This window comes from Trachinotus anak, unplaced genomic scaffold (assembly GCF_046630095.1).
Source record: "Trachinotus anak isolate AG129_WGS33_773 ecotype Australia unplaced genomic scaffold, CSIRO_AGI_Tana_v1 ptg000002l, whole genome shotgun sequence".
Taxonomy (NCBI): domain Eukaryota; kingdom Metazoa; phylum Chordata; class Actinopteri; order Carangiformes; family Carangidae; genus Trachinotus; species Trachinotus anak.
Window position 1 is genome coordinate 12,335,854 of NW_027273853.1, and position 13,634 is coordinate 12,349,487.

The 13,634-nt window shown below is 39.9% G+C and overlaps 2 protein-coding genes across 5 annotated transcripts; both read left to right on the forward strand.

Moving 5' to 3' along the window:
* The first annotated feature begins 1,950 nt into the window (after nucleotides 1-1,950).
* Nucleotides 1,951-8,348, forward strand: nr2e3 (nuclear receptor subfamily 2, group E, member 3). Of its 3 annotated transcripts, none has more exons than XM_071498283.1 (9): nucleotides 1,951-2,459; nucleotides 5,196-5,601; nucleotides 5,838-5,988; nucleotides 6,146-6,249; nucleotides 6,378-6,641; nucleotides 6,893-7,080; nucleotides 7,180-7,420; nucleotides 7,505-7,610; nucleotides 7,743-8,348. In XM_071498283.1, the coding sequence occupies exons 2-9, from the start codon at nucleotides 5,526-5,528 to the stop codon at nucleotides 7,873-7,875; spliced, it is 1,263 nt and encodes a 420-aa protein (XP_071354384.1). In that variant the 5' UTR covers nucleotides 1,951-2,459; nucleotides 5,196-5,525; the 3' UTR covers nucleotides 7,876-8,348. The 3 variants fall into 3 exon arrangements, with proteins under 3 accessions (XP_071354384.1, XP_071354391.1, XP_071354399.1); XM_071498290.1 differs by having other exon boundaries at nucleotides 5,200-5,601; XM_071498298.1 differs by having other exon boundaries at nucleotides 1,951-2,360.
* A 1,426-nt stretch (nucleotides 8,349-9,774) lies between these two features.
* stoml1 (stomatin (EPB72)-like 1) lies at nucleotides 9,775-13,436 on the forward strand. Of its 2 annotated transcripts, none has more exons than XM_071498355.1 (7): nucleotides 9,775-10,117; nucleotides 10,716-10,822; nucleotides 10,930-11,079; nucleotides 12,105-12,308; nucleotides 12,386-12,596; nucleotides 12,688-12,885; nucleotides 13,083-13,436. In XM_071498355.1, the coding sequence occupies exons 1-7, from the start codon at nucleotides 9,961-9,963 to the stop codon at nucleotides 13,277-13,279; spliced, it is 1,224 nt and encodes a 407-aa protein (XP_071354456.1). In that variant the 5' UTR covers nucleotides 9,775-9,960; the 3' UTR covers nucleotides 13,280-13,436. The 2 variants fall into 2 exon arrangements, with proteins under 2 accessions (XP_071354456.1, XP_071354446.1); XM_071498345.1 differs by having other exon boundaries at nucleotides 9,776-10,117; nucleotides 12,685-12,885.
* Nucleotides 13,437-13,634: the final 198 nt, after the last annotated feature.

Genomic DNA, 13,634 nt, shown 5'->3' on the forward strand with positions numbered 1-13,634 from the left:
TGCAACAGAGTAAGCTTCACGATTCCTTTGTCAGCAGTAACATGGATTTTACAGCAAGTCTTGCTGATGTTAATTTACCTGTTGAATCAAGCTGGCATGACTTTGATATGGACTGAGACAACTGATTTTCTCAATGCGTAGATTACAGTAGTGGCAGCAGATGGCAAGGCGGGGCAATCCCTCCTGGTAGCCATAGTGCTGACACCTCAATCCTTCTACTTCATCAGACTTGGGGGGTGCAGAGGAAACGCTGAAGTGAACCTAACAAAGCTTAACCAAGCAAGCTTGGTTAACCACTCTCTGCAGCTACGTGGAATCAGATAGACATGCTGAGTGCAGTGCAATAGAGGCTTATGCCATGATAACAGGGCAGGAATAAGATTATCCTGCTGGAACATTTTACGGCCTTTATTCATTTTAAATTGTTAACTTTACATTTTAAGTCTGTGCAAAAACAGTTCGAAAAAGTTTATTCGGATGAGAATTTCATTTAATCAAATCATTTTGTCCTTTTTGTAATGCCAAAATTTGTTTAACTTTTATCAGCTATGACATATTTTATGCCTCAGCAACTTGAGGCATCTGCTCCCTGTGTGTAAAGTGAACGGCAACAACTTTAAAAGTTAATCTCACTCTTTGACAATAGCTGACATTCAAAGAGATTATATCAAAAGCTGCTTAGACTGATGCAAAGATTTGTGAACTAGCATTCAAGGGCATCATCTGAAGGACAATAAAACTGTCTTTCAAATGTGTACCTGCTCCAGTGCATGTGCCTCTAATATTTTATGAACTGCAAAAGATTACAGTGAAAGATATTTTATAGGTGTAATAACTAGAAAGGTTACAACACACAACTGAACAGCTGATCTGTCTGACCTGCCAAGCAACTGAACTGGGGTTTTACTAGTGACGTGCATTCAATCACCTGCAGGGCTCTGTCATCACAAATGTTTCCATTAAATACATAATCATCCAGTCGGCTCATGGCAGCAGGCTGCTAAAGATTGGCTGCATCTGTACAACAATCACAGGGCTGAGGAGTGACGAAATGTGACAGTTATCCCTGCCAGGCAAAACCTCAAAGCAGCACTTTGCTGATGGCAGCAGCATCCTACCCGTGCCGACAACTGGAGACTCACATATCCAAGAAAAGACAGCAAGGACTATTACAAGTTTCACTATTATGGAAATCTTTAGAATTACACTTATTTAGATGCCATACATAATATTACTGTAAAGGTGTTATAAGTGAGCACAAACAAATTGGGCAAACTATGACATTTGAAATGATCTGAAACATCCGACCAATCATTTTCCTCAAAGATGACCTCTGTGAACACACCTTACTGTACATGTAAATTTCCTGTCTGCTTGTGTAAAGAACAAGATAATCAGCTCCTCCTGACATGTGAGTAACACCTATGTTATGTAATCTGATATGGGACTCCAGATTACTGTACTCAGTACTGCTTAGGTCAGTGTAAAATTGTATTTTAGGCTTATCCACAGAATAGGTTTAGAGGGTGTTTTGAGAGTGAATTTATACTGCAACCAAAGGTGTGGTGTAAATGCAAATGTTTTTGTGGACCACAGTAAATCTGTGTAGTAGCATAAACTTCCAAACTCTATCTATTATGCCCCATTTCTGATCACTAGATGTGTGACTAAGTGCAAACATATATTTTTTTGTTTCAGATTTTTACAGATTCCCACAGACTAATTCAGAGAATCGACCTCGGATTACAAATACTAAAAGTGCTAAAGGTGCATTTGAGACATTTTTATTTGAACTTTCTTAAAACTCTGTTTGACTGTTTCCAGTGGTTTTATACCCAGTCTGGATGTGTAATGATACCAGGCCTGTTGCCCAGGGGTCATGTACATTTTGCATCTACACTCACCAAGTATTTTATTAGGAACACAATACTAATACTGGGTACTGTTCTACCACATCCCAAATGTGTACTACTGGATTCAGATCTGGTGCCTTGGGAGTTGCCTTAAGTGAACTCATTATCATACTCATGAAACCAGTTTGAGGAGACTTTTGTTGTTTTGTGACACGATGCATTATCATGGTAGAAGTTGCCATTAGCAGATGGTAAATTGTTGCCATGAAGGAATGCAGATAGTCGGCAACATTTCTCAGATAAGCTGTGGCATTCACACGACGAGTGTGCCAAGAAAACATTCTCCACACCATTACACCACCACCAGTCTGAACTGTTGACACAAGGCAGTTTGGATCCATGGATTCATGCTGTAGACACCGAAGTCTGACCCTGCCATCTGTGTGCCTCAACAGACATCCAGATTCATCAGACCAGGCTACGTTTTTCTGGTCTTCAACAGTTTTGGTGAGACTGTGCCCACTGCAGCCTCGGATTTCTGTTCTTGGCTGACAGGAGTGGAACCTGACGTGATCTTCTGCTGTACCATCTGCCTCAAGGTTCAAGGTGTTGTACATTCAGACATGCTTTTTACCACAGTTAAAGAGAGTGGTTATCCGAGTTACCGTAGGTTTTCTATCAGCTTCAACCAGCCTGACCATTCCTCTCTGACCTTTTTTTTTCTGTGAGAAAAAAAAACCACTGAGTGGCAGCTCTGTAAATGGGAATATCTTGTTGAGAAAGAATAATTCAAGATTCAAGTTCCTTAATCTTGAACCTGTCTCATAAATAAAGTTTTCTCATTTAGAGAGCTGCTACTCAGTGAATGTGTTTTTGATCTGCGTTATTTCATGCATTGCACTGCTGTCACATGATTGGCTGATTGGATAATTTCATGAATAAACAAGTGTACAGATGTTCCTAAGTTAGTGCTCAGTGACTGTATGCATGAACTCAGGTAGGTTAAATTTGCTAAAGTTTGTATAGCACCTTAAAACACAGAGGCAATTTAAAGAGCCTTACATAAAACAACTTCAAACAAAATTTACAAATGTAATGATTAGAATAAAAAGTAAAAAGTACATCAATTACTGTGGAATAAATTAAAGAACATTAAACTCAAGAATTAAGATACAGGACAATAGGTAAGAAGTACAGTGGAGTTATAAATTAATCAATCAAAGGCTATGTAAAACAGGCTATTAGGAAGTTAGTTTCTATTTGCATGCAAGCTAATACTAACTGACTATTAGTTCAGTCTGATGTCTCAGTCCTTACTATTAGTTTCAGCCAGTATTGACTGTACTATTGCTATTGCCCAAGACCTGGACCTTCAGACTCCTGGACAGTTTTCATCCATGTGCCATAAAAGAACTGAACTCTCACTAAAACTGTGATATGAACATGGGGCTATGCAATATCATATATAGCTGAGTGCAATGATATCCTGCTGGAATCTGTGCAATACACTGACTGTGCAAAACCTCTTATTTATTATATGTATGAGTTGTTGGGTTGATTGTTTTACTGTTTATCTTTTTATCTTGAAATTTGTTTTTATCTTGTGCTTTATCCCTCTTGTACCACTGAGTGGAGTTGCAATTACATTTCGTTAAACAGTGTTCAATGACAATAAAAACATTCTGATTCTGATTCTGATTACAGGCAATAGCATAGGGTACTGTATTAATGAGTTAGATAACAAACTGGCTTTAAGCCAGCAAACAAACCTCTGTCAAGGCTGGCAATGTATGGGCCTACACCATCTCACTATTTAGCTCTTTGATACCCCAAATCTAAGTGTCCCTGTTCCAGGATTATAGAACTTATTCAGACACCATGTTCTGAGCTCAAATGGCTCTGTGTGCTCAACCCCTGTAGTCTGTAATCCTTTTACACACCAGTTTAGGTCAACAGAGAGAGCTCTGTTTTCAAAACTTAGTTGTCCTCCTAAAATCAAGAGTGACTTCACGGAGATTACAGACATGGCAGAAATCAGTCTGTATGTCTAGCTCTAGTGTCTTTGTTGTTGATCTGATTAAAGAGCTAAACTAGATATTATTAGCTATATGAAATAATGACTTCAGCCAAAATTGTTGTTTGATAGAGGGGTACAGAAAATATCAAGCATGTGAGTTGATGTTTTAGATTTTTCTTTGTGACTGCCTGCTGTTTAATACCTTAAGGTAAGGGAAAGAGAGAAAATCAGTAATTCTAGGAGCCTTATTGACAGTAAATTGCACTTGGGCCACTAATTAGGCAGACTGAAGCCCCAGATAGTAGCCACCATATGGCAAAGAATGGAATTAAGGGTCAACCCTTTGCTGGTCTTTCAATCTCTGCACTAATTGTTTTTCTTCTCATCACCCCCTTTCGTGACCCCCCTCCAAGAGCAAGACCACATTTCATGGAAGGTTAAGCTACTTTGCTGATTTGGGGTGGCTGGACTACTCCTGAGGCCATTAGTGTCATTGACAGGGCCAATATGGCACAGAGGGAATGTCTTAGCTGGACTGTAGCGTAACAGCAACTCTGTTAACAGGAAGTTGAGGGTCATATGTGAACCAGGAGAAGGACAAATAATCAGTATTACAGTCTCTTGAAATATTTTATTGAGTTGTAGTTGTCTGCTTGTTCATTACTAGTCATAAATGGGCCTTAACTTGATGCTGTGGGTTTTTCCCAACATCACCAGGTTTACAAAAAGGTGCAGCTTATTTGCTTATATGTATGTCTTCCTTCAGTTTTGTTCATATTAAGAGTGGTGTTTTATGCAGCTCTCTTTGTAACATAATTGATTTACTACTAGTACTTAGAAGGAAACTATTTGACGGGTAAAAACAGCAGTCTTGAGTTTATATCTTCACCAATGATGTTGGTGTAAAACAGACACCCAATTTGTAATAATTAGAAACTCTTCTGGTATTAAGTTGCAGTTTGGATGGGATGCAATGATAAACTTGATAAACATAAGATAGGCCACACGACATGAAACACATAGAAATAATGATTAAGTATGAATAATAACAACAGTGTTGATTACAACTATGATCAGGAGACCCTGGTGGCCATTAATATACGGCAGTCTTTTTCATGAAGAGTTATTTGATAACAGTGGAGGGGAGAAGAAAGAAGAGATACTATTTTCCTTTTCTTTTCCATTGTTAACCTTTGTTGAATATGGTCCTGTGTGTAGGCGGTGTGACTGATTGATTCACCCTTATAGACAGTAAAGATTAAGAGGATGACAAATCAGCATTTGCTTACACAGCGCCTGTTGCTAATCTACTTGTGTTCCTCCAGAAAGCCCCCAGACGACTCAGGCTCACGCACTCATTCTAACAGAGAGAAAGAAGCAAGTAACCACTGACCCCAGAAACAGCAGAGAAAGGATTTCAGCACTGGATCAACAAAATCAAGCTTTCCTGGAGTTACTCTAATGATCTCTGAAGAAATTTCACATCTCAACTCAAAGCTTTAGTGGAGATTCTGTTTTGTTTTTGGGGCATTGCATGTGTCACCACTTCACATGATGAAATGCTATGATCCAGCCAGGCAACTAAACTGGGAGTAAACTTATAATTAACTGAACAAACTATTAGGTAAAGTTCAGACATTAGAAGAAATCTCAAAATGGAGGACCATATGACCAAAATGAGCATGTTTTCTCCTGACATCTCTGATGACTGCACAGATGGAACTCAGTCAGGTGAGCCACCAATCGTTGTAATATGCCAGTAGCTGTACGGCAAATTATGTTGTCAGAATAATGATATATGTAATATTTTTGTGTATTGTGTATACAATAGAAAGAAATAGAACATGAAGACAAAAATAAATAAATAAATAATTTCATGAAAAACCTATCTGTAGCTGCAGTTAAGTTTTCCATTCTTCCTTAAAAGAGTGTGAAAAGTATTAATTTCTTCTATCTGTTCTCAATAGAAAAAAGTTCAATCCCAGGTAAAGCACTTGGCCAAGGCCTGCTTTGTAAGGTGTGTTCGGATTCAAGCAGTGGTAAACACTATGGCATCTATGCCTGCAACGGCTGCAGTGGCTTCTTCAAGCGCAGTGTGAGACGAAGGCTCATCTACAGGTGAGCAGGATGCAGACTGGACTTAATATACAAACATTTATCTTAGGAGGGCAGATGTAAATTACAGAAAAATAAAATTAATTTAACAATTAGCATCATTTTAATACTCTACTTGTTTTTATTCAGAAAAGTGTTTTGTTTTTTTGTCAAATTGCAGGTGTCAGGCTGGAACTGGCAGGTGCCCTGTTGACAAGGCTCATCGGAACCAGTGCCAAGCTTGTCGACTAAAGAAATGTCTCCAAGCTGGCATGAACAAAGATGGTGAAAAAAGATTCTGAATAAGCTGACTGTAGAATATACTCGCTGCACATATGTAATTTCTATCACAGGACTGTACAAATCCTGCATAGCTTTGCATGTTACATAATATTTGCCTGTCTCCTTGGCAGCTGTGCAGAATGAGCGACAGCCCAGAAGCACGGCGCACATCAGTCTAGATTCTATAAGTGTGGACACTAAAAAGGAGCACCTGGCCACCACACGGGAGCTCACCTCCTCTGCCACCTACTCATCGGCCATCTGCAGACCGCTGGTCACCTCATCCGTGACCACCTCGGCCACCACACAGCCCTGCAGCAATCCCAATAACAACCACCGCTTTATGGTCAGCCTGCTGACTGCTGAGACCTGTGCAAAGCTGGAACCTGAGGATGGTAAGATGATATGAAGGAAGGTTACATTTTGATGGTTCTGGGCACAACAAGTATACACAAGTATGTTAGTCAGACATTGAACAAATAATTAAAAAAAAAACAAACACTTTAGCCTAGGATTTCTTTTTGCCTACCCAGGTGATGCACGGTAGGGTTTGCCTCACAAAAACTAATCTGGATTGTAATACCTTTAAACAATAATGTACCCCCAGAAACACAAATTTAACTTACTCTCTTTCTCTAATGTGCAGTGGAGGAGAATATTGATGTGACAACAAATGATTCAGAGAGAGATCGGACTCCCTCTGACTTTCGTATGTCCCCATACACCTCCAGCTGTTCAGAGAGTGTATATGAGACATCCGCACGACTCCTCTTCATGTCTGTCAAGTGGGCAAAAAATTTGCCTGTTTTTGCTCACTTGCCATTTCGAGACCAGGTGAGCTTGACTGGCATATGTTTTTGTATATAATTGATTTATACATAAATGAATCATGGGTGAGACTTAAAACATGCTGTATTTCTGTGATATCCTCAGGTGATTCTCCTTGAGGAAGCTTGGAGCGAGATGTTCCTCCTGTGTGCTATCCAGTGGTCCCTGCCCATGGACAGGTGTCCTCTTCTGTCTCTGCCAGATCTTTCACCCACACAGCAAACCAAGACCAACCTCCCCACAACTGAACTGCGCCTGCTGGAAGAGGTCTTCAATCGCTTCAAGGCCCTGGGTGTTGACCCTACTGAGTTTGCTTGCCTGAAGGCCATTGTACTGTTCAAGCCAGGTAGGGAGTTATTGTTCCAGCGATTGGTGTTCATTTTTGAATGGACAGTTTAACTAATGTCTGCTTTTTGACTTCCTGGGGCAGAGACACACAGCCTCAAAGACCCAGAGCAGGTGGAGAATCTGCAGGACCAGTCGCAGGTGTTGCTGGGTCAGCACATCCATTCAGTATACCCCAGCCAGAGTGCCAGGTGACCCTGCTGTATCTTTGACAGGATACACAGATTTTCAACACACATAAATACCTGAAGCATGAGAAGTTTTTACTGTAAATGGCAGCATAGAAACATTAAATTCACTCCACTTTGTTCTCGTCCATCCAGGTTTGGGAGACTGTTACTTCTGCTGCCATCCCTCCGCTTTGTGAGCTCTGAGAAAATAGAGCAGCTGTTCTTTCACAGGACCATCGGCAGCACGCCCATGGAAAAGCTGCTGTGTGACATGTTCAAAAACTGAAGAACCACCAAGAGAGGCCGAGCTCTACTACGAAATCGCAATAAACCCACCCTTAAACAACAAGTTTCCTCATTGTATAGTTCACATATTCTGGTTTTGACTTCTTTAAAATTCAACATAATAGACATTTCCAGAGAAGACATTTTGACATGTCACACTAGGAAAAGCACAGATATAACTAAAAACATTAATGATAGCTGAATTCCATTTAGCTGCTTCAGTTTCAGGGTCCTGATATTGTGCGTGCTACTATAAGCCGAAATGTTCCAAAAACCTTTCAAGGGTTTCAATATACAGTTTTTGTTCAGTGATTAACACCATTTACTCAGTGAATTTTACAATTTTGTTAACCACAGACATAGCATATCTTTTTGCAGAGGCACTGCAGGGAAAAGCTTTTTTTTAATTATACTATATGAAAATGAAAATATGTATTTAAGTATTTGCCCTAAATAAATTTTGTATTTGCTTTATTTGACAAGTATGTTCATTTTTGGTCATTTTTGCCTGTCATTTATTGGGTCAACAAAAACAAAACAGAATACATAGCACAATACATATTACAAAACAATGCTACGAAGAACATACACTAAACAAAACATACAGTATAGTTCAGATCATTTGAATTTATATAATCTACAGTCTGACTGATACATTGGCATGGTTGATATTTTAGCTCACTACGGGAAGGTCTATGTAAGTGTCAATGCATGTAAGCAAATGAGTAACTAGAAATTTCAGAAACTGAACAATAAACCAAAGATATGTTTGAAATAGGCCTATTAGAGACTGTGTCTAAATAGTTTGTCCATAAGTGAGCAAACGTATTTATCATGACCACAATTATTTAATAACTCAAAATACATGGTAGGCTGTTCATCAAAAATGTTTATGTCATCTTTTAAAAGTAGTTTTAAAAGTTTATTCAGTTTTTGATAGGTGGTAACAGAGCTTGCTTAAATTCAGGATCAGCTGTTTTCTCTACAAAGGCGGTTCCTGGATACTGTGTGACATCTTTGGTCAACTTTTCATCACCTGGTACAATACAGTAACATTTGACAGCAAAATGTCTGCCAGGGAGGTGGAAACATGGATGTATTATAAGACCTTATAAGGTCTTACAATACATCCATGGTTGGGATCATAATACATCCATGGTTCGGATACTCTGAAGGTTCCCACCCGGTAACGTTCCCCCGGAAACGTTCCGCGAAGGTTCCCCCAGGAACGTTTGGGGAACGTTCCGCGGCGAACGATCTTGTTACCGGATGTTATGCTAACTTCAGGTTGACGTCTCTGCCAGTGTTTTTAAAATAGTTTCAATTTGTTAAAAAAAAATTAAAAATAAATAATTAAATGAAATGCATGTTTTTTTTTTGTTTGGTTTTTTTTTAAAATAAAGAATTGGTATTTGTGTTGCTGGGCAGGGAGGGAAAAATATAAATTTGATTTTGAGTGAGGCCTCAGCTGCCAAAGCATGTTTTTAAATTATCCATGTTGAGTTGGTCATATTGTACATTTTATCCCCTGTTGGAGAAGCCCAATAACGGACTTTTACTTTTATTTTTAGAAATAAAAGGCAAAGGCAAGTGTGACCACATTTGTAACTGAGCCCTGAGATAAATCAGAACGGTTCACAATTTATAGTCATGAGGTTTTTTTTTTTCTGTGGCATCTAAAGTGTTTGAAGCGCTGGTTGAAACTGACAGCAGAAGTGAGCATCACCTGATGGAGAGCATTAATTTAAATCCACAAATTGCAACTGATTATACTTGTTGGGATCATGGATGTGATATATCAATGGGTGGAAACCATGGAAAATCAGCTCTGGGCTTTAAACTATGTCCTGAAGTGGAAACTTCAGTTGGGCAACAGAAACATGAGGTGGCGGCACTGAGCGCATTTACTGACGACTCGTTAAATAAGAGAAGAAGAGTGGCAACAAAACACGGAACAACTTTACACTAGCTAGTTAGCACAATGAGCTAAACATATAACGACTGTGAGTACGTCAACAACCGGGCTTTGGCTGACAGCTGCCGCTGAGCCTCTTAAACAATATGAAGCTGCTGAAAACAAGAAACCATGTTTAACAAGTCGTATCAGCTGCTCCCTCAGAGGGACTCCGCAGCTCCCAGGACTCCCGGCCTGTTTGTGGGCACTGACAGCTTCTCACAGTCCCGCTACCACAAAGGACTTTCGTTTGACTACATCCCCAATGTTTCTGAGAACGACTTCACCGGTAGGTAACTAACCAACATTGACTATAGTATGTTTTTTTTTTTGGACGTGGTGAGTTTTTAGACAAACCTGCGTAATACAATCTAATAAAATAATAGGGATATTTCCCTTTACAGTTTAAATATGAGTGTTTAATATTCATAGTAAACAGTAGATGTTGTTAAAGTGTTACTACTGCCCAGCCCATCATTTTTGTTTAAACGTCCCCCTTTAAGACTTTGAGCATAAATCATAATAAATTACATTCAACATATAATTTAAAAAATATGTACATTTGCCACAACCACCACATAAGCACATCTAAATGCACCTAAAAAAAAAATGGAGGATCTGCAGGAGACAGGCTTTACCAAACAATGTATTCATGAGATATCCTGAAATGTAATCCCGAGGATGAGTCAGGCTCCAAAAACACAGGGTCTCACACTACTCATAATGCAGTTCAGTTGTTTGATGCGTCATGAGATCCTTCCTGCTTGACAAAACATCAGGCCACAAACAACATACGACCGTTTTTACAGCCTCCCCATCACTGGTTTACTGAAAATACCCTAAAAAAACAGTGACTCTTGTTTGATTTTTTGTTTCTTTTCTTGCAGATACCTCCCAAGGATGGCTGTCCTGGATTTGCAACCTGGTTGTCATCTTTCTTGTCTACATCTGCACCTTTATAATCTTCCCTATAACAGGATGGTTTGTACTGAAAGTATGTTGAAATGATCTCTAATCGGTTCATCCCACAGCATGTCCGCTCACTGGCTGAGCATAAAAACAATAACTACAACAACAACTATGACTGATTTTGGTCTGCAGACGGTGCCTAACTACCAGAGGATAGTCGTGTTTCGTCTGGGGCGAGTTTGTCCTCCAAAGGGCCCTGGTATTGTCCTCGTGCTGCCCCTCATTGACCAGTGGCAGAAAGTAGATCTGCGCACCCGCGCTTTCAACATCCCTCCATGCCAGGTAAACCACTGTATATGAGTCAGCTGTTGTGATGGACATCTTGTTGAAGTTGTTAAGCCCTGAAACATTAAGGTTGCATAGGTCAGGAAAAATTAAGCTACATTCATTTCACCAAACATGTGAAATGAAAGCTAGATATTTATTAAGATGCCGAGAGGTTGTTCTTTCAGTTTACAGACACATGGACTGGGTAAACCGCACACAGAAAAATGGCAATGTGATTCATTCATACAGTATTCCTAAGAACATGCAAACAACATACAATAACAGGTGTTTTTACCTCCAAGATATTTTTATGTTCATCACAGGCAGCCAGATTCCAGCACAGAGTCTTGTGACACCATGTAACATAGTGAATATGTCATTCTTGCACGGCACAGGTGAGCTGAAGAGCTGTAGTTGTTCATCAACCATATGGAGTTAAATCGCTTCCGTTAGTTGTGTTATGTTTTACTTTATCCTACAGATGGCGGTGTTGGTTCACTGTAGTTCAGTGAGAAGGTGACGTGTGTAATGGAGGCTGGGAGAATGCTGATTACAGTGTGATACTTTAAGTTTTAACCTCACGCTGCCAGCAAGTTGTTTGAAAATGCTTTAATGTCAGCACTTTCTTTTTTCGGTCAAACTTTTTTTTTTGTATGCAGAATGTTTTGCTTGTAGTCTTGTGTCTTCTCTCTCATTTTCACATCGCCTTAACCTTCCTGTCTTATCCCCCATAAACTTCATAATCAAATGCAAATGCTTGGCTGATGACAATGTAGTTTTTGAAGCCTATATAAAATAATAATAATGCTAAAATGCATTTCAACAGAGCTGTGGTCTCAAGCTCGTGTCGGTTTTTGATGATACCAAGACTTCTGGGAGAATTTGTCTGAAACTGTATGTTCAGTATTACACAGTGAATATAGTGTAGTCAATGCCTGCTGTAAAAATGAAGAGATGTTTCCATGTTCTTTAAATTGTGGCAAACGCGTCCATGTAAATTCAGCAGTCATGTTAAATATAAAGTTATTCTGCTACTGCAGGTGACCACTCGGGATGGCGGTGTGTTGTCAGTGGGAGCAGACATCCAGTTCAGGATCTGGAACCCCGTCATGTCAGTGGTATCAGTCCAGGACCTGAACGCTTCAACCAGGATGACAGCACAGAATGCTTTGACCCACAGCCTGGGCAAGAAGACTGTCCGCGAGGTCCAAACTGAGAGGCTTAAACTGGGAGAATATCTTCAGGTGAGACTACATTGGAGCTACTCTGCTGGCTTTTTACTGATTCACCTCAAACTTACATCCTTTCTTGCTGTTTACAGATGGACATTAATGAGATGACTCAACCCTGGGGGTTGGAGGTGGACAGGGTAGAGCTTACCCTGGGCTCTGTCTTGAAAGCCCCAGAAGAAGGCCCCTCCGGACCCCTCATCATGCCTCCCTCTGTCCCAGGACTGGAAGGCCTCACTGGGCCCATTCAGCACTTGGCCATGCACTTTCTGAGCCACAGTGGCAGCTCACAGCCTCAACAAGGTTTGGCCCCACACTCATAACTGCTTCTGTACTACATGAACCCATTATGACGATGTTGCATAATAAACCTGTGCCTTTTACTCCTCAGAAGACAGCATCACTTTTGCAGATGAGCTCAGCAGTATCCCTCAGGCTGTCACAGCTACACCAAGTTCTGCTGAAGAGCTGCTTGGCAGGGTAAAGCCCCTGCTCTCTGAAAATTTGGTCTGCCAGGTCGGGGCATGTTTCCAGTTTGACATCAGCTCAGGAGATGGACAACATCACAGTTATTATGTGGATTTAAGCCAAGGTAATGGTTCAAATATTGTCGTAATTATGTAATAACTTTAAGAGAATTTTCATTGAGATAAATCCTGTAATTGAATGAGAACAATGTAAACAAAATCTGTCTAATAATGCTCAAATGTTTGTGGTAAAAAATATATAATATATATAATATAATAAATATCAAATATCTCTATTATTCTGTGTGTGTGTGTTCTACAGGTAGTGGTGCAGTTGGAGCAGGGTCCTTGTGCCGAGAACCAGATGTGACATTGAGTATGAGTGACAGTGACCTTCTGGCCATGTTCCAAGGCAAGCTACGACCATTTGCTGCATACACCAGTGGCAGACTTAAAATCCAGGGAGACATTAAGACTGCCATGAAGCTGGAGGAACTCATAAAGCTACTAAAGAAATAGTGCCCATAGGAATGATTGTACATGTATTTATGAAATCCTTAACTTTGTCTGTAAAGCAAGATATATTTCATGCACTGATTGCATTTGTTATAAAGTGAATTTCTGTGATGGCCTTGCCTTTCTTCACAAATAAAAGCTTGTTTACAAAAACAACAAAGTTTTTGAAGGTCTTCGGGCCTAATTTTAAGTCTAAATAGTTTCGGACACACTTTTACTGAAAGATGACTGAAGGTACAAAATAAAAAATTAAGTTTGTAATGCAGCTAAAAAATGGCATATGCAGACATATTGTGCTTTGGAGTATTCTATTAAGCTGCAAATGTCCACTGGAGAACCTTGATCAGCACAGCAAGGG

Bases quoted from the DNA above. Each gene is read 5' to 3' on its own strand.
- stoml1 (XM_071498345.1), top strand. From the start codon at position 9,961: ATGTTTAACAAGTCGTATCAGCTGCTCCCTCAGAGGGACTCCGCAGCT. The intron at 10,118-10,715 runs GTAGGTAACTAA...CTTTTCTTGCAG, and splicing joins TTCTGAGAACGACTTCACCG to ATACCTCCCAAGGATGGCTG. The intron at 10,823-10,929 runs GTATGTTGAAAT...TTTGGTCTGCAG, and splicing joins CAGGATGGTTTGTACTGAAA to ACGGTGCCTAACTACCAGAG.
- nr2e3 (XM_071498283.1), top strand. From the start codon at position 5,526: ATGGAGGACCATATGACCAAAATGAGCATGTTTTCTCCTGACATCTCT. The intron at 6,250-6,377 runs GTGAAAAAAGAT...TCTCCTTGGCAG, and splicing joins AGCTGGCATGAACAAAGATG to CTGTGCAGAATGAGCGACAG. The intron at 6,642-6,892 runs GTAAGATGATAT...TCTAATGTGCAG, and splicing joins AAAGCTGGAACCTGAGGATG to TGGAGGAGAATATTGATGTG.